Source organism: Pelodiscus sinensis, chromosome 2 (assembly GCF_052426305.1).
Source record: "Pelodiscus sinensis isolate ZL-2025 chromosome 2, ASM5242630v1, whole genome shotgun sequence".
NCBI classification, from domain to species: Eukaryota; Metazoa; Chordata; order Testudines; family Trionychidae; genus Pelodiscus; species Pelodiscus sinensis.
In genome coordinates, this window is record NC_143053.1 from 175559678 (window position 1) to 175578540 (window position 18863).

Consider the following 18863-nt stretch of genomic DNA (forward strand, 5'->3'; position numbering starts at 1 on the left):
CTTGGGTGAATACCTCTGGCCCTGGTGAGTTAGTACTGAATTTGTTCCAAAACCTCCTCTATTCACACTTCAGTATGCGACAGTTCCTCAGACTATCACCTAAAAAGAGTAACTCAGGTCTGAGTATCTCTCTCACACCCTCTACAGTGAAGACCAATGCAAAGAATTAATTTAGCCTCTCTGCAACCATCAGATCTTTCTTGAGTGTTCCTTTAGCCTCTCCGTCACCACTGATTGTTTGATGGTTTCCTGCTTCTGAATTACTTAAAAATTGCACCTAGTTTTGAGTCTTTAGCTAGCTGCTCTTCAATTTATTTTTTTTTTGGCCTGCTTAATTATGCTTTAACATTTGACTGGCCAGAACTTATATTCCCATTTTCCTCAGTAGGATGAGACTTCCAGTTTTTAAAGGATGCCATTTTGCCTGTAACCACTTCTCTTACTCTGTTAAATCATGGTGGAACATTTTTGGTCCTCTTCCTATTTTTTAAAAATCTGGGGTATATATTTAATTTGAGCCTCTATGGTGGTGTTTTTTAAATATATATATATATATATACACTCACACGCACACACTCTGTAGCATGGGTGGGCATTAATTTTTGACTGGGGGCCACTTCAGAAATTTCTGAAGTAGCCCCAGGTCATCCTGAAAGGGGCCTTCCATACTTCCCTGACCACAGACCCGACTGGTCTGTGGGTGGGAGAGTGCGTGAAGTCTTTGCCCCCCGTTCCTCCCCAGAGAGAACCAGCAGCTGTTCTGAACAGCTGGCGGTTGACTCAGTGCCGAGCCCCTTGCAGGGCAGGAGGAGACTTCGCCTGCTCCCACCACCCCCAGGCCAATCAGAGCTTGGGGGTGAGGGGAATGTGCAAAGTCTCCTTCCGCCTTGCAAGGAACTCGCTCTCTGCTCTCTGGCATGCAGCACTTAGAGTCAACCACCAGGGTTGACTCTAAGCGCCGAGCGCTCCCTGTCCCATGGCCCTGATTGCTCCTCTGCCCCCAGGCCAGCAGGATATCTGCAGGATGGATCAACCCACTTGGTGGGCCAAATTTGGCCCACGGAAGCCCTTTTGCCCACCCCTGCTCTGTAGACATTTCATTCTTGTGACAGTACTTTTTAGTTTCTGTTTAAAAAGTATCCTAATTGTTTAGTAGCCCTCTTAAGTTAAATGCTACTGTGATAAGCTTCTTTTATATGTTCCCTCCCAAAAGCATGTTCAATTGAATTATATAAAGGACAATTATCAAGCAGTTCAGCTATATTCACTTCTTGGACCAGAAATGAATTAGGATTAAATAAAAAAATTATCCTCCCTCACCATTTATGGATTTGAGACTAGCTCTTCCATGAAGATGTCATTAATGGTATCTAGAAATTTTCTGTCAGAACCTGTCCTGAGATGACACACATCCAGTCAAAATGGGGATAGCGGAAATCCCCCATTATTATTGGGTTTTCTATTCTTAAAGCCTATCTACTCTTCCACAAAATTACACAATCACTCTCAGCATTGGAAAGGGCAAGACCCGCCTGCCAAATATTTGGATCCCTGCCTGCCTGCCACGACCCCATAAGCAGCTCAAAGTGACCAGCTGCTGGGTGTATGGTTTCCATCTCTGCATGATGTCTGCCCTGTGGAGGGTATTCATGCCCTGTCCCCATCTCCACTACCATCATCACAACCTCCCATTGGCCAGACCTCAGCTGGAAAGGAAGCTGGAAAGGCAATGCTTATGGGCACATGCAGAGATCTGCTGTCCCCCTCCTAAAAGTGATGGGCTGCAGAGTGATACACATGGCCCCCACAAGCAGTTTCTCGGATCAGCTTGTGGGGGAACAGCAGGCAGGGAGCCCAGGGTCCTGCTGGGCTACTGGCCAGGAGCAACCTCTGGTAAGCTCCTCCTGGACAAAGCCTGAACCTGGCATCCCAACTCCCTGCCCCAGGTCACAGCCCAGGCCCTCTGCATGCTGGCCACAACTCTCAGACCCTGCACCCCTCCTCGTTCCTCCCCCCCCCCCCCCCCGGGTCAGGTCATAATCCTTTCCTGTCCGAGCTCCCTCCTGTACCCAATTCATTATCCATGTTCCCTCTAGACTTTTCCATGCATGTGCAGATTTTTCCATCCATGTGAGGAATAAATTTTTATGTGCACCAAGGCACATAAGAATGTTCACCACTAGTAGAAACAAAAAACCTAGCTGTGCGCACTCTACTAATCAGCTGGGTAGCATCTGAATCTCTGAACAGCCGCACAAATGCACAGCTTACAGGGAACACTGCTTATTACTCAAGCATGGAATTTCTATCCATAGAAATTTTGTCATAAAGCTGGAGTCATTTAAGATTTTTATCATATATGACTATGTATTCTTCCACATGTAATGCCATTTCCCCACCAATAACATCTATTTTGCTATTCCTAAATACAGGCTGTATCTCTGAAAACTGGCACTCTTTGGTCACGACCAAAACGCCTGGGAGCCTAATGGCAGAAGGCCCCAGAAACAATAATAGGTTCTTAATCACTGTACATAAGTAAGTGGCACCAATCTATCTATCAATCTTGGGCCAGAACAGTTTGTCCTCTACCTTCTAGTGACTAGTAAAATCACCTTATCTGCAAGGTGAGAGGATGTTTGCACAGTGGGAGATTAAATGGAGTGGACACAGACTGGAGAAACACTACATAATGTAACAGGTAAAGATAATAAACCAAAAAAAGGAATGAAGACACCATGAGAGGATATAAGTATAAGAAAACAGTGAAAGTGAGTGAACCCACGAAGGGAAAGAAAGTCTAATTAACAGGGTTTGACAAACCCCGGAGACAGCCACTCGCCAGCCCCGCACTGCGCATGTGTTAGATCAGCACTGCGCGTGCGCAAAGCACCGGTGAATGGGGTGCTCAGAGCGACCAGCTGAAATCTACTCGCCCTGGGCGAGTAGATTCAGTGGTTTGTCAAGCCCTGCTAATTAAAACAACAGATGTTGTTTCTTTTTTTAAACTCTCATGAATAGGAAACTGATTGACATGTAATAAGAGCATAAGAACATAAGAATGGCCATACTGTGTCAGACCAAAGGTCCATCTAGCCCAGTAACCTGCCGACAGTGGACAGTGCCAGGTGTCCCAGAGGGGATGGACCGAAGACAATGATCAAGCAATTTGTCTCCTGTCATCCATCTCCAGCCTTTGACAAACAGAGGCCAGGGGCACCATTCCTAACCCCTGGCTAATAGCCTTTTATGGACCTAACCTCCATGAATTTATCTAACTCTTTTTAAAACTCAGTTATAGTCCTAGCCTTCACAGCCTCCTCTGGCAAGGAGTTCCACAGGGTGACTGTGCGCTGTGTGAAGAAGAACTTTCTTTTATTAGTTTTAAACCTGCTACCCATTAATTTCATTTGATGTCTTCTAGTTCTTATATTATGGGAACAAATAATAACTTTTCCTTATTCACCCTCTCCACACCACTCATGATTTTATATACCTCTATCATACATAACTTTTCCTTATTCACCCTCTCCACACCACTCATGATTTTATATACCTCTATCATACATAACTTTTCCTTATTCACCCTCTCCACACCACTCATGTTTTATATACCTCTATCATATCCTCCCTAAGTCTCCTCTTTTCTAAACTGAAAAGTCCCAGTTTCTTTAGCCTCTCCTCATATGGGACCTGTTCCAAACCCCTAATCATTTTAGTTGCCCTTTTCTGAACCTTTTCTAATGCCAAAATATCTTTTTTGAGGTGAGGCGACCACATCTGTATGCAGTATTCAAGATGTGGATGTGCTATAGTTTTATATAGGGGCAGTAAGATATTCTCCGTCTTATTTTCTATCCCTTTTTTAATAATTCATAGCATCCTATTACTTTTTTAACTGCCAATGCACACTGCGTGGACGTTTTCAGAGAATAATCCACAATAACTCCAAGATTTCTTTCCTGATTAGTTGTAACTAAATTAGCCTCCATCATATTGTATGTATAGTTGGGATTATTTTTTCCGGTGTGCGTTACTTTACACTTATCCACATTAAATTTCATTTGCCATTTTGCTGCCAATCACTCAGTTTGGTGAGATCTTTCTGAAGTTCTTCACAGTCTGTTTTGGTCTTGACTATCTTAAACAGTTTAGTATCGTCTGCAAACTTTGCCACCTCACTGCTTACCCTTTTCTCCAGATCGTTTATGAATAATTTGAATAGGATTGGTCCTCGGACCGACCCTTGGGGAACACCACTAGTTACCCCTCTCCATTCTGAAAATGTACCATTTATTCCTACCCTTTGTTTCCAGTCTTTTAACCAGTTCTCAATCCATGAAAAGATCTTCTCTCTTATCTCAAGAGAGCCTAATTTACACAAGAGCCTTTGGTGAGGGACCTTGTCAAAGGCTTTCTGGAAATCTAAGTATACTATATCTACTGGATCCCCCTTGTCCACATGTTTGTTAGAACTCTAATAGATTAGTAAAACATGATTTCCCTTTACAGAAACCATGTTGACTTTTGCCCAACAAATTATGTTCTTCTACGTGTCTGACAATTTTATTCTTTACTATTGTTTCAACTAATTTTCCGGTACTGACGTTAGACTTACCAGTCTGTAATTGCCATGGTCACCTCTAGAGACCTTTTAAAATATTGGCGTTAATCCAATAAACTACTAGCAGTTATTTTATTCCTTTAAATTAAAAGAGGGGGGAAGAAAAGATATTTTTCACCCAGACTAGGAGAGCTTGTCTAAGTTATTTCAGGGGCGATGCTATATCTTTTCATATAAGTCATTTGCTTTCATTGCCCAAACTGTACGATACGTAAAAAGTTAGCAGATTAATTGACTCCACTTTTGTCCAGTCAAATTTCACTCTCATTTTCACACACTAGTGCAATTTTGGAGCTGTTGGTACTTCAGGAGAATGTTTAAAACTAAACATACCTGTTTTCATTGTGGAATTGGAGAGGTTTAAATCATTTCATAAGATTTCTGACAGATCACATAACTAACAGTATGGTGGAATAAATAAAGAGTTATTTAACAAACTGTTTGATTCAGTTTCACAAAGTTTTCCAAATGATATTTCAGGAGTCAAATAAAGCTATACTATACACTATGCTAGTGAAAACACCACTACCACAGTCAGGCACAAATTTAACCATGACATTGATTCATACTAAATCCTTTTTCCTCAACACACACTGACTGTCACAAACTAAACAGGATACAATTTTTAGTATGATTAGGAATGTAAAATTGTGGTTAAGTGGTTAAATAAAATGTTTAACTGGTTAAACCATTATCCTGTGGGCTGGGCTGTGGGGATGCTGCTCCAGCCAGGCTGGGCCCGCCACACCATGGGCTGCTTCAGCCAAACCAGGCAAAACCCATCAAACCATAGGCTGATGCCTGCTCTGTCTGGACCAGAGCAGCCCCCAGTCACAACATAGTATGGTGGACCCAGTTGGACTGGAGCAGTCCCTGTTATCCATGTTTTATAATCTGCAACAGAAATACAATAAATGTCCACAGATTCCCAACAGTCTATATATAGAAATTAAAGTAGTCTATGAATATTTTAAAATGTTAGTAATATTAACAGCAACTTAAATAATCAAGAAGTACAAGTTCCTAAGATTAAGTAACCAAATCTGAAGTACAGGTGCTTTAATGTGTTCTTAATTTCTTTAAAGTTAAAAGCACCATGGGAGAAGACAGATTTCCAGCGGGGAAAAAATACACGAAGACAGAAAAATAACTAGACCCACAAAACTGAAGTTCAAGATTTGGTAAAGCGTGATGAGACTGATTTTTAAATAGTTAATGATTCCTTCATTTATCAAATACTGTTCAACATTAAGGGTGTGTCTAGACTACAGAGTTTTGTCGACAAAACTATACCTGCATCTACACTACCGCTGAGTTCTGTCAACATAACGTCGACAGAACTCAGCAGTATTGTCGACGCTGGTAAACCTCATTTTACGAGGCATAACGCCTTTTGTTGACAGAGTTCTGTTGACAGAAGGTGTTATTGCATCTAGGGTTGTGTCTAGACTACATGGTTTTGTCGACAAAGCAGCTTGCTTTGTCGACAGAACTGAATGTAATCTAGACGCTCTTTGTCGACAGAAGCTTTGTCGACAGTATCTGTCGACAAAACTTCTGTAGACAAAAGCCTGTAGTCTAGACGTACCCTTAGATGCAGTCATACAAAAATAATTTTCTCTACAATGCAGATGCCATTAACAGCTTATGTTGAAGTTTAATCATCTCTAAAGACAACTATTAGCAGACTATACTATATAGCAGTAGTCACAAACTCAATTTACCTTAGGACCAGTATCAGTCCTCATATCCTCCTTGCAGGCGAGTGGTTACCCACTTCCGGCAGGGCTCCCAGGGTCGGGAGGAGTGTCTCCATTCCCTCGTTTTCCCCCCTCCCCCCCTCGTGCATCTCCCAGCCCCACCTGCTGCCCCAGATGATTTAAAACCTGCTGAGACCCCCTGCCATTACCGACAGTGACATGGGGCTAGAGTGTCTTCCTGCTACTAGCTCCATGCTGTCCCAGTGGCCCAGAGGAGGTTTGTACAGAGCTGTCCCATCCATAGGTGTAAGATGTGAAACTATTAACTCATTTTGATAAACTGACTAGATATCAGTGATGTCAACTCTCCTGATTTTATCTCAAGCCTGCTGATGATTGGGGCTTTTTTTTTCCCCTGGAAAGCACATTATGAAAATGAAGCTATATCTGGGAACTTCACTAACTGATGCCTCATGCACCGCTATCAACTATGATCGCTCTGATTTAGTAGATTATGCTTGTTTATTAATACATGGTATTAAAAAACAATCCCAGCTTTCTTTCTCTTTTCTTTTCTTTTTGTTTAAGAAAGACTTTTAAGTCTTATGGTTTGTGGAGAAAAGCTACAAAATTTGTCCCAAGTTCAGCCAAAGACCTCAAACACCAAATAAAAAGATCCCCAAGTGTATTTTTATCTGTGATTTCAAGAATTAATTCTCTTTTTGGTTGTCTGCAGGGGCCTATTCATGAGTTTTGAACTCTTGAATTTAGCAATACAGTACATGCAAGGTGATTGGGCTCCTGGGCACAAGGGGAGACACTGACAGAAACTAGGATCCTACAAAAGACATAAAAATGAGTCTTCACTCTGACATCTCTGCTCCATGTCCTTCTGCTAACATCTGTACCCTCACACAAGGAATCCCAGCTGCCTCCCTACTGCTAATATCCACATCCTTGCACTGGGATCCCCATCCCCATCCAGGGTAACCATAAGCAAAATCCACCAGCCCCACCCTGATGGCTGCAGAAGTGAGTCAGCACGGCCAGTACAATTTGCATCACAGTGAAGGCCAGGACTATGTGTGTGCGGGGGGCCCGAATGCTGGTGGGAGCCATGTGCAAGGGTGAGCTCCTGTGTGATGCCCACCTCTCCCCACCCAGCAGCCACACAGGTCTGATTAAATAACTTTTTTCAAAGTATTTCACAGGCTAGATTAAGAAAGAACCCAGGCTGCAAATGGCCTCTAGGCTGAGAGTTTGAGACCCATGCTATATAGGATAGCGTGACAAGGAAAACCAATTAAAATGCTGAAATGTAAGCTTTGATGTAAACTAAAATATATTAAATTATTTAAATGCTAAAAATTCAATAGCTTCATCACCCACATTATTCTAGCTAACCTGACAACATACAAGATCTCTTTAGAATGCAGGACAAGAAGGCAGGACAAGAAGTCTACTTCTGAAAACTGAGTTAACATGAAAATCATTGCTGAGCATTCTCTAAAAGACTTGAAGAGCATCATACAATTCAGCATGACTTGCATGCCCTATTTAAGGCTATAACAATGTAGATGTTGTATGTTGGGAATGATGGAGAATGATGGGGGGGGGGGGATTTTCACTGTGCCCAAGTAAAGATTTGGTGTTTCACTTTCAATAGCACTAAATTCATTGGGGTTTATTTTTAAAGCACACTGCACATCTTTTCTGTGAAATAACTGTGCCTGGGGGTAATTTGCTCACTTTGCAAGAGGAAAACAGAGATTATCTAGAGTTGTTAATATGCTATACAACTCCATATAATCGCTCAGCACTTCCATGGGAGTCCTGCCTGAATAAGAACTACTAGTCTCTGTTTCTGACAGCCACTTTTCACTTTATATGATTTCTCTTTTAATCTAACATACAAGATCGTACCAAGAAGTAGAGATCTAGGTATTGTGTATCCTACATTAAAGCCGAGACAGAGAGAGCAAAGAAAAGTCCCAGAAAGAGTTCCGTCTCCTTGTAGCGCTGCAGAAAGTTGTAACACGTATATTTGAATAACTGTGAGCTTCCAGCCAGGGAATGGAACTACTGATGAAGCTGCGAGGGGAAGAGGAGTAAAAGGAGTAAGCAGTGAGCACGCAGCTCTGGCAGACTCACAGCACGAAGCCGGGGCTGCTCGAGGCCACAGAGAGAAGCTCTGACTGAGGACCCCGCCGTTCTGCCGGAGGCAGGTGACGAGTGACAGCCCCGGACAGCAGTAGCATTATCACAGCGCAGCGAGTGGGGGCCGAGCCCTAAGGCTCTGTCCCATGGTTGCCCCCGAGAGCAGCTATAGATGCGCAGGGGCCCGCGCGAGGTACCTGCGGGTGCGGGGGCGCTCGCCCCCCGGGGCTCCGCGGCTGCGTTTGCTCCTCCACGATTTTCTGCTTCAGTTTCTTGAACATGGCGACGGCAGCCCCCGAGGGTCCCGGGGAGGAGGGGGGAGCCGAGGGGGACACGGGGAGTCGCCCCCACTGCCGATCCCCCCCTGTGGCTCCGGGGCGGGGCGTCCCTTTCCTTCTCCACTCTCCCGGCGGCCCGGGGCTCACGGGGGGTTGGGAGCCGGGAAACGCTCCCGGAATCAGCCAGCGCCGCAGCGGTTTCCGGGATCCCCCACCCCGGCAGGTGAACAAAGAGCCACTGCGCCTGCGCGGCCAACGTGGAACTGAGACGAGAGGACGCTATGGCGAGTAGCGAGGCTCAAACCGCCGCCAGCCCTGCGAGTGCGATTCCCAGAAGAGACTGGCGGCTGGGCCGGGCCGTGCCCGGCAATGGGCGAAAGGCAGAGGGAGCCGCTGAGCAGCTCAGTCCCCTCTGCCTGGAGCAACGCCCTGCACGTGCCTTTTTAGAGAACGGGTTTACCTGATCCCCTAGGAGACTCTACACCACGTGAGACTTAATCCGCCTTTTCCGTCTCCAGCTTCTAGGACAATGGGCAGCTCGCCCCGCGGACGCCTCCACCCGCCGCCGCACCACTCACCTTCTCGACAGGCGACCACCACTCCGCCCAGTAGGTTCCTGTTTGTACCGCAAGAACATAGGGCTCCGTCAGTTTTTTGTTGAAAATGAGAAATAGGCAGAGGAAACTGATGCTCTAGAAATAGTTATAAGAGGGGAATCGGGTCCGCGGCACTTGAACATTCCTCTGTTGCCAATTCAGAGTGTGGCTCATCTTTAGCGCACAAATTTTGGCCACACGTGTGTAGAGTGAGAGAAGGGCATTCACCCAGTTACTCTCTTTCCAGTATATGATGCCTAAATGTCTCGTGCTCTGTGCCTAATTGATACAAGAAACATTTTGTTTCCTGTCAGTCAGCAATAATCAGGTGATGATTCCTAGGGATGATAATTGGTTAACCAGTAAGCATACGTACTGGTGTGCTTAACTGTTAACCTGTCCTTGCAGGTGAACTCAAGCGATGGCCAACCATACTGGGCCATAACAGCCCCAGGTTCAGATGAGCCAGAGACCTGGGTGGTGGGGCCTCAAATCAAAATAGTTAACCACTGAAATTTATGCACATGATTAAAGCTAAAACTGTGAGGTGTCCCATGTACATTAGTGCAACTACTTATGTGAGTAAAATTTCTGCTCAAATGCATAATGGGATGAGGGCCTTATTCCTTAAGCACTACTCAGGACAAATGTCTATGAAATATTTTGTATCTACTAAAGTTACAAGTGACATCTATAATTAAAATAAAATAACTTAGCAAAACTCCCACCCCTTTTCTTTACAGTTTATTTTACCTATTTGATAGCATTTTATGTTCAGTTAGTTCCACTGTTTCCCCACATAGTCTATCAATTTCTCTCTCATTGACTCCTATAAACACTTTTAGGAGACAGAAAAAAAGACTTCTTATTTTTTAAAAAGAAATTCCAGGATGTGTGCTCTATGAGAAACTGGACTTTTCAAAATCAGTCAATTTAAACACATTGGCTGTGTCTAGACTGGCAAGTTTTTCCGGAAAATCAGCAGCTTTTGCGGAAAAACTTGCCAGCTGTCTACACTGGCCACTTGAATTTCCGGAAAAGCACTGACAATCTCATGTAAAATAATCAGTGCTTTTCCGGAAAAACTATGCTGCTCCCGTTCGGGCAAAAGTCTTTTTCCAAAAGACTTTTGCACAAAAGGGCCAGTGTAGACAGCATAGTGCTGTTTTCCACAAAAAAGCCCCGATCGTGAAAAAGGCGATCAGGGCTTTTTTGCGGAAAACCGCGTCTAGATTGGCCACGGACGCTTTTCTGCAAAAAGTGCTTTTGCGGAAAAGCATCCTGCCAATCTAGACGAGCTTTTCCGAAAATGCTTTTAACGGAAAACTTTTCCATTAAATCATTTTCGGAAATTCATGCCAGTCTAGATGTAGCCATTCAAGTTGGCATTATCACTTTAAATCAAGAAACAGGTACATTTATTGTTAGAAGTATAGAAGACTGGCCATGCTAGGTCAGGTCATCTAGCCCAATAGTCTGTTTTCAGCAACAGCCAATGCCAGGTGCTTCAGAGGGAATGAATGGAACAGGTAATCAATCATCAAGTGATCCGTCCCCTGTCACCCATTCCCAGTTTCTGGCAAACAGAGGCTAGACACACCTTCCTTAACTGTCTCATCCTTCAGGAGCAAGCCTGGGGCTAGACATGGGCACAGCGGGGAGGCAGGACCCTGGGGGCTCTGGCAGGAGGGGGGATTGTTCCTGGCCCAGCCTGGTTGTTCTGCCAGCTCCTCCTTGGGGGGTGCCCTGTGCGGCCTGCTGGCCCCGAGCTCCCCTGCAGGAGGATCAGGGGGTGGTGGTGGCTCCTGTCTGGGCTCCCCGGGGGCCCCATGGGAAGCAGCTACAGCTCTCTGCTCCGCCACCTGCTGCCAGGCTCCAGATCCCACATCCTCCTGCTCTGGTTACTGGGCCCTACCAGTGGGCAGCTGTGCCTTGGTGGGGGACAGCCACAGAGGGCACTGAGTAAGCTCTGTTGCTCCTCCATGCCCATACTTCCCATCCTGCTGCTTCCAGCCCCACTTCTGCTTCCGGCTCTCGGGCCCTGCCATTCTGTGACCCAGTGGGAAACCACCACTGCCACCTGTCCTGGGACAGCGGCGTGGCCTAAGACAGGTGGTGGCGGTTCCCTGCTGGGTTATGGAGCCATGGGGCCCAGTAGCCAAAAAAGCAGAAGCAGAGCTGGAGGCAGCTGGATGGGAAGAGGTAGGGATGGAGGAGCCAGCAGAGATCACTGAGCACCCAGTGGCCGCTGCCTGCCCCGGCCAGTGGCCTGAAGGCCCTGCGCCCATCCTGGTCACATTGCCTGAGGGCCCTGCATTCAATCTGTGGCCCCTGCAGCTGCCCCAGAATCCCCATGACAGGATGAGTATAGCGGCCAAATGGAGGAGGGTGGCAAGCATAGCAAGTAGGTGGCACAGTCCCTTAGTATCTTTTATTGGACCAACTTCTGAAATTGAGAGAGACAAGCTTTTGAGCTACACAGATCTCTTCTTTAGGTCTGGGAAACAAATATCACAGCCACGTTAATCAGCCACTTCACCTTGAATGGTCCCTTGATATTTACCTGTTCTAGCTTATTTAACTGTGACGTGCTGATTATTTTTCCAATACCTTTAAAGTTTGTCTCTTATTGGACCAATTTATGTTGGTGAGAAGGACATTATGTAACACACTTAGTCTAATATTCGTGGACATGATTATAAGGATGTGTGTTTGTAGGATTGGGACCCAGATGTGCAGATTGATAATTACATTTTAAACGGATATCTGTATATTTTTATTTATTTTTATTTGCTTATAAGATCTGAGTTCCAGATTTAATAATTGTCCTACTACTCCTGACACGGCTATCCCTACCAGCTTGGGGGCCTCGCTCTGAAAAAGATCCACAGCCCTGGGCAGATGGAGCTAACGGCCAGGAGCCAGGTAGTGCTAACAAAATGCACTGGCCTACAGAGTCCTCCCAAAGTGTGGGGCCCAGACCAGTTGACCCTATTCACCATATGCCAGAGATGGTGCTGACTGCTGATAAACTCACAACCAAGCATTCTTTTCATTTGTACAAGGTTGAGAGGTAATCAATTTTTACAAAGAAAATGGAAACAAATTTGGAATTAAGTCTAAATAAATAACTGTTACTGGTTTGGAATCTTAGGGTAAATTTTTCAATTGCCTAATTGATTTAGGGCAGCAGTTCCCAACTGCCGGTCCGCAGATTGGTGGTGGGTCGTGAACTGCTGCTTGCCAGGCTGCGCTCCAGGCTACTAATATGCCCCGCCCACTAGAAAAGGGTGCACCTGCGCACAAAAAATTCTCGGCCTGCCCACTTCCCCACGCAGCAGCATGGTGAGTGGCACGATAGGCAGATGCCTTGGAGGTCTGTGTGGGGTCTGAGTGTACGAGCCTGAGAAGGGATGTGAGGGACTAGTCGACTAGTTGCTTCCCCACTCTTGGTGCCTCTATCAGAGAGAGGCAGCAAATGGGGGGGAAGAGAGGAGGGAGTATTTTGAAGTGGCAGCGCTGCTTGATGCTTAGGGCCAGACCCCGGGCTCCACACGGCACTGCCTCTTTGAAATGCCACAGGAAACCCAGTGTCAGGCTCCATGCAGCATTTCAAAGAGGCAGTGCCACATGGAGCCCGGGATCAGTGAGGAAGTCCCCAGCTCACCCAGGGCTCCATGAGGCGCTTTCGCCTTTGAAATGTAGCAACAGCCTTAGAGCTGTTGCTACACTTCAAAGGCAGAAGGCGCCCTATTGACTAATCAAATAGTCGATGCAAAATACAATTAGTTAATTAGTCGATATTTAACATCCATAGGCCTGAGTAGCCTGGGGGGTGTCTTATGTCTCCCAAGAGTAAGCCCAGCCTTGCCCAACCATGGCGCAGACTGCTCCACGAGATCCAGAGCAGCAACAATATCCAGCCATAGAGCACATGCATGAACTGGAAGTCCGCCAGTCTTTGTTTCTATGGGGCCCTTTTAGGCCAATAAGCTGAGGCATTTCGATACCCACAGCTGCTGCTTGCACAGGGAGCTGCGAGCAAGGGAGAGCAGCAGTGGTGGCTTTGTCTCTGTTTGCCCCAGGGAGTGGCAGGCAGATGGGCGAGAGTACGAGCCCCAACAGCGTGATCCTGGTGAGCTTGAGCAGCCATGGCAACAAGCTGCTCTTCTGCTTCCCCTTCCAGCAGGGCCTGGAGTTACCAGCTGCCCAAACTGGACAGGGCAGGGCCACTGGCCAGGCGCACAAGACGGGGGTGGGGCTTCATTCGCTAGGCCTGGTTGCACACCGGGTGGGCCTGCCGCTGTGGGATGGGGTCTGCGGGCATGAGGGTTCTGTGCCAATCGCAGTGCAAGAGCGAGGTGGGGGTTGGGCTCATGGGACAGCACTCAGGGGCTAAAGGTGAGGGTGTGGGCAGCTTGGGGGCCAGTGTTCAGGCACTGGGGGAGCGGTTCCTGAGATGAAAGGAATGAGGTCTGAGGGAGGCAAAGGATGATAGCCCTCATAAAGTGGGCAAACTTAGAGAAGCAGTGGTGGGTTTGTGTGCTTACAGATGCAATGCAAAATAACACACGACCGCTTAAAATAAATAACCATGATGAAGATGCAAATAAATTCATTACCATAATGTATATGCAAATGTTTTTGTGCCGGTCTGCCAAACATTCTTGAATGAGTTTGCTGGCGTGTGGTATAAAAAGGTTGAGAACCACTGATTTAGGGGACCATATTACATTTTCAAAAGTCACTGCGGCCCATATGCTAGAAGGAATTTAGATTTAAATCAATAGGAGTTAGGCACCTAAATAACAGATGCATTTCTCAAAATATTACCCTTGAACTTCAGGATACTGGTTAATTCCCAAGGAACAAATTAATTTCCATATTTGTGGATATAAGGTAGCAGGAAGGCTTCCTAAAGCCAGGATGAAAAGTGATATTTCAATGGAATGCATTCTGACTTGACTTATCTTCCTGTTTCTAGAATAATCTCCCTTCCCTGGCTTTTGTTCCCACTGCAGCCCATCTTCACCCCATGGGTTACTTACTTTTGCCTTGGAAGTCTGTATCTTGTGTTCAGAATTCAGGATGGAGCCAGCAGCAGGGTGAGATGAGCAGGGAGGCAGCCACATACAAGTTAGGAAAGGACGCACTGGGAAGATCAAAGAGGTCTCTTTTTTTTGCTTAGGAGAGAGAGATGAGACCTCTGAACACTTTTAACACATTAAGGATGTGACCTGTACTTACAAATTTAAGAAATTCACAGTAAAAGATATTAGTTGACCTTTAAACTATGCCGTTGAGTGTGGATATTGCAGCCTACATAGTTTAGGTGTAAATTATACTGTAGTTTATATTAAGTGTAGCCTATATACAGTATAGTTTATGTTGCAACTTATATTTTAACGTGGTTAGTCTGGAACAGGCCAGCGTGGGGCTCTGTAGTTTGTTTGCATGTGCTTGTGTGTGTTGGAGCTACAGGCTCTGGAGTAAAACAGTGCTTCTGATCTCCCCATGTATAGGTAATGCTCTTCATTTTTATTCAATGCCATGGGGCCAACTCCTTTAGACTGGCATTTCTTGTACTGCTATGTAGAAATCTGTCACACGGACAACAAAAGCTAACTGAGTCTTTAAAGCAGCATGATGAATATTCCTAACGCTAATGGTAGAATCATGAGTTACTTGCTCTCTCACCTATATAAGATGTCCGAAATACCTAGAGGATTTGGGGGATTTTTAAGGGAGAGAATGCATTTAGTAGGTTTTGAAGGTTAAAGAACAGTGAGCAAGAAGGAGAAACTAAGAGCAAATGAGGATTAAGAAGTTATTTCCTGTATTGAGAAACTTGTTGCAAAAGTCAGCATTGTGATTGATTTAAACTGTTTGGATCAGTGTTGTACTAGTGTTCCAGTATTGTGATACAGTGGTTATTAAAATATACTCTATAGTACTTTTCACAAGAGTAGGTATATTATCTGGCCATATTCCAGTTTGGATAATTATTTCCTACCCTTTCTATCAGATAGGGTAGCCATCACTTTCTGTCATTAGTTGGAATGTTCTTATACACAGCTGAAAAGCTGCCATGTTCCATGACAGAGAAGTTATGTTTGAGTAAAGTTGTAATTCTTGTGCACTCCCTTGGATGAAAGATGCTACATAAATGCTAACAATGTTATAATTACTGTTCTCTGAAGTTAGTACAAAATGTCTTTATTATACACAGCAACATGTCTAGTGCATTACTTGAGCAATATAAAGTAATCTCATATTAAGCAATCATTTATAAAATATCTGAAAGTATTCTACATTTATGGAAAAATGGTACATATTGTCATGTCAACAGCTTTTCATGTAAAGAGCTCTACATTCTGCAGTTCCTGGCTTAGTTAAAGGAAACTGCACTGTGCACTGCCAGAGGACTTGATCCAACTCCCATTGAAGTGAACAGGGAGTTGGTTCAGGCCAAACTCAGTATTTTCATGTTTTTAGGAGTTAGATTTTGAGTCCCTTACCTCACTGCATAAATAGCTCCACTGAAATTAATGGGGCTACTTGTGGTGTGAAACACTATTTAATATATGCAAGGTTTGTATCTCTCTCATCTACAGTATTTAACACAATTAACTGAGGCCATTACTTCAGCATTTAAAATAACTCTAATAAAGGCAAATATAACAAACATTTGTTGTTTCACTTATAAAGGATAAATTGAAAAATCTCTGCAAGCAATACTGCAGTCAGCTAATTAAGGGCACAATTCTGTTAGCATTTAAAACAGTCACAGTTTCAGGGGAAGCAGAACCAGACCACTAATATATTAGTCACTCCCTTATTTTGAGCTACTGTTCGAAACTATAGTCCTTGTTTAGTAGTGTACATACTTATGTGCCTAATTTAAACACAGTAACCTTATTTTGGGATACTCCTGTGCTTCCAGTTAGGCATGTGCTTAAGCATTTTGCAAACCTGTAGCTTGAGTCTTTCTATAGCTGAATACTGAAAGAATTAATATTTCACTTGCTACCTTGGCAACTAATGTAGACAAAGTATTCACAGATGTGGCTTCCTGCCAGTCTAATTGGATTTTAAAAACACTATCTTGGACTTTGTAACAATTTTCTGGAAGTTACAAAAACAAAAACACACTCATTGGGAGACTGATATATATTATTAATATAGCTTTCTAAACTCACCACTCCAATTACTTTGTAAAAAATGTATGAGTTTGCTAGAGGCTAAATAGTTCAAACCAATCTTCCTTTGCAAATATGAAATAACATAAGAGAAAACAACACAACATGTGCAATATTTCTTATGATGTTTATGTTATGGGAGAAGATTTGCCATCAATAATTAAATTTTCATATCTCTTATTCTGAGTACTGTCAAAATAACATAATTGCCTACAAAGTATCTCTACTTCTCCTCCTGGATAACATTAAAAAATTGAAACAGTTACTCCGGAAAAGGTGAAAATGACAGTCCAAGAAAACAAAACTAGAAACTGGACTGTCCTAAAAAAAAAAAGATTGACCAAATAAGACAAACTGCTGACACTTAGCTTATATTTCAATCAAGGTACTCAGGTGTCCAAGTTCCATTTTTGGCTCCACTGCAATCTACAAAACTCCTGCTGAAACTGATATGCACCTAAACTCTTTCAGTGCCTAAGTTTTCAGGGTATAAAGTACAAGTTTCCCAGGTACCTAAGTTTCTGCCTCTGGACATGTGCATTGTTGCTTCCTTGTAGCCAGTTGAATGCTTATGTCTCACTTGAGTGCCACAGCAATCCATGGACCAGAGTGGATAAAAATCTATGATTTTTTTTAAAAATTAACAAATTGGGGTTTTTTATTTAAATTGGATTTTCTTCATTAAATCAGATTTTTTTAAATAATTAATAAAATACTACATTTCTATTTTAAAATAACAGTTACAATTAAATGTCATCACAAACAGGTTACACCTATATTTAGGGGACATCTACACAGCAGCATTATTTCAAAATAACAAAGTGCATGTCTACACAGCAAGCCATCAAAATAATGTCAAGAAGGAAGAGTTCATACTCCAACTCCTGTAACCCTCATTTCATGAGGAGTAAGGGAAGTTGAAGGAAGAGTGTTCTTAAACTTCCTGGTGTGTAGATTATGCCAAAAAACTAATTAAACTATTTCGACTTAAGCTATGCAATTGACGTAGCTGAAGTTGTTTATTAATTCCACTTTTGCTCTGCAGTGTAGACGTGCCCTTATAGTCTCATAAAAATGAATTAATGGCTTTAGTCTGTCAACTTAACTACCAGCTATTGCTTTTTGAAAATTCTTGGCTTTAAATTTTTGTTTCTCAGCAGACTAAAAAGTAACATGTGCAAAGAAAGACACAAGCTGGTTAAGATTGTTTTTGTTGTAGGCTTATATGGTGGTGGACTTAGGCCAGGGCACTACCTTGGGGATGTGTGTGGGAGGGATGTAGCAGGCTAGGGGCAGGAAAAGAGGGAGAGTGAAGGCTATAGGGTAAGCGGGGGCTCAGGGTGGGACTTTTCATCCACCAGGGGCTTTTTTCTTCCCTCAGTCCCCTCCCTGACCACAAGGGGCCTTTTTTCTTCCCTCAGGGCCACTCTAGACTATGTTAAAGTGTCGAAAGAGGATAGCGGACCTTCCGATAGCGGACCTTTCGAAGTGAAAATAGTCACCTTTTCAAAAAGCCGTGTAAACCTCATTTTTTGAGGAAAAGTGGCTTTTTGAAAAGGGGGGGTTAGTCAATACAAGGTTTTTTTTTGGCAATTTTCACTTTCGAAAGCTATGCTTTCGAAACTGAGATTGGAAGAAGATATGCAAATTCCAGTGGAATTTGCATATCCTTTTTTGACACTTGACTGTAGCCTAGATGAGCCTTCAGTCTCCTCCCTGGCCACCAGAAACCTTTTTTCTCCCCCTTGTTTCTCCCTCCCAGCTGCCAGGGGGCCTTTTTTCTTTCACCAGTTCCCCAACCACCAGTGGCCTTCCCTCCCTGCCTTGGTGTTACTCCCTGGCCACTAGGGGCCTTTTGCCCTCTCTGGCACTGTGGCCATGAGCTGGGGGGCGAGGAAAGATTTGGGACAAACAGCTATTTACTCAGTGTGCTGGCAAGCAAGATGGTGGAGCCCGGCTGGCCACCCCTTGGTGATACAGCTGCCCCCCGGTAGACAATCTCCAGGATAGCTCTCCCCTGTGGGTTCACTGCCCTCAGTGGCCAGTCTCATATCGCATCCATCTGAATAACAGTCCCTCTCTTCCCATGTTATGGAAAACAATCCTTTTGCCTGGGGTTTCTGGTTATCCTGGCACAACCAAATCCTGACTTTTAAGTTAGGTGAAGAGGAAGTTGCAAACCAAATTTGGAGGCCCTAGCTCTTTTTAGGAGGAGTTCTTGGACAAACTGACTCACAGACAGAAAGACATACAGGCAGATGCACTCTAATATATCTATCTCAAATTTACCTTCCAAAGCCCCTTTCCAG

At 44.2% G+C, this 18863-nt stretch overlaps 2 protein-coding genes across 5 annotated transcripts in view; one reads left to right on the forward strand and one right to left on the reverse strand.

The window, feature by feature from the left end:
* The window catches only part of GOLGA4 (golgin A4), a 98640-nt gene extending 89023 nt beyond the window's left edge, over positions 1-9617 (reverse strand). For 3 of the 4 annotated variants that reach the window (XM_075921787.2, XM_075921786.2, XM_025185123.3), the window contains exon 1: positions 8679-8909. In XM_075921787.2, coding sequence (XP_075777902.2) covers positions 8679-8762 — 84 coding nt within the window. In that variant the 5' untranslated portion in view covers positions 8763-8909. Of the gene's footprint in view, positions 1-8678; positions 8910-9337 lie in introns of those variants that run through there. The other variant, XM_075921788.2, reaches the window with a different exon arrangement.
* LRRFIP2 (LRR binding FLII interacting protein 2) overlaps positions 9096-18863 on the forward strand; it is a 123525-nt gene continuing 113757 nt past the window's right edge. The window contains exon 1 of the mRNA XM_014574054.4: positions 9096-9367. The gene's annotated coding sequence lies outside the window, so the exon portion shown is untranslated. The remainder of the gene's footprint in view (positions 9368-18863) is intronic.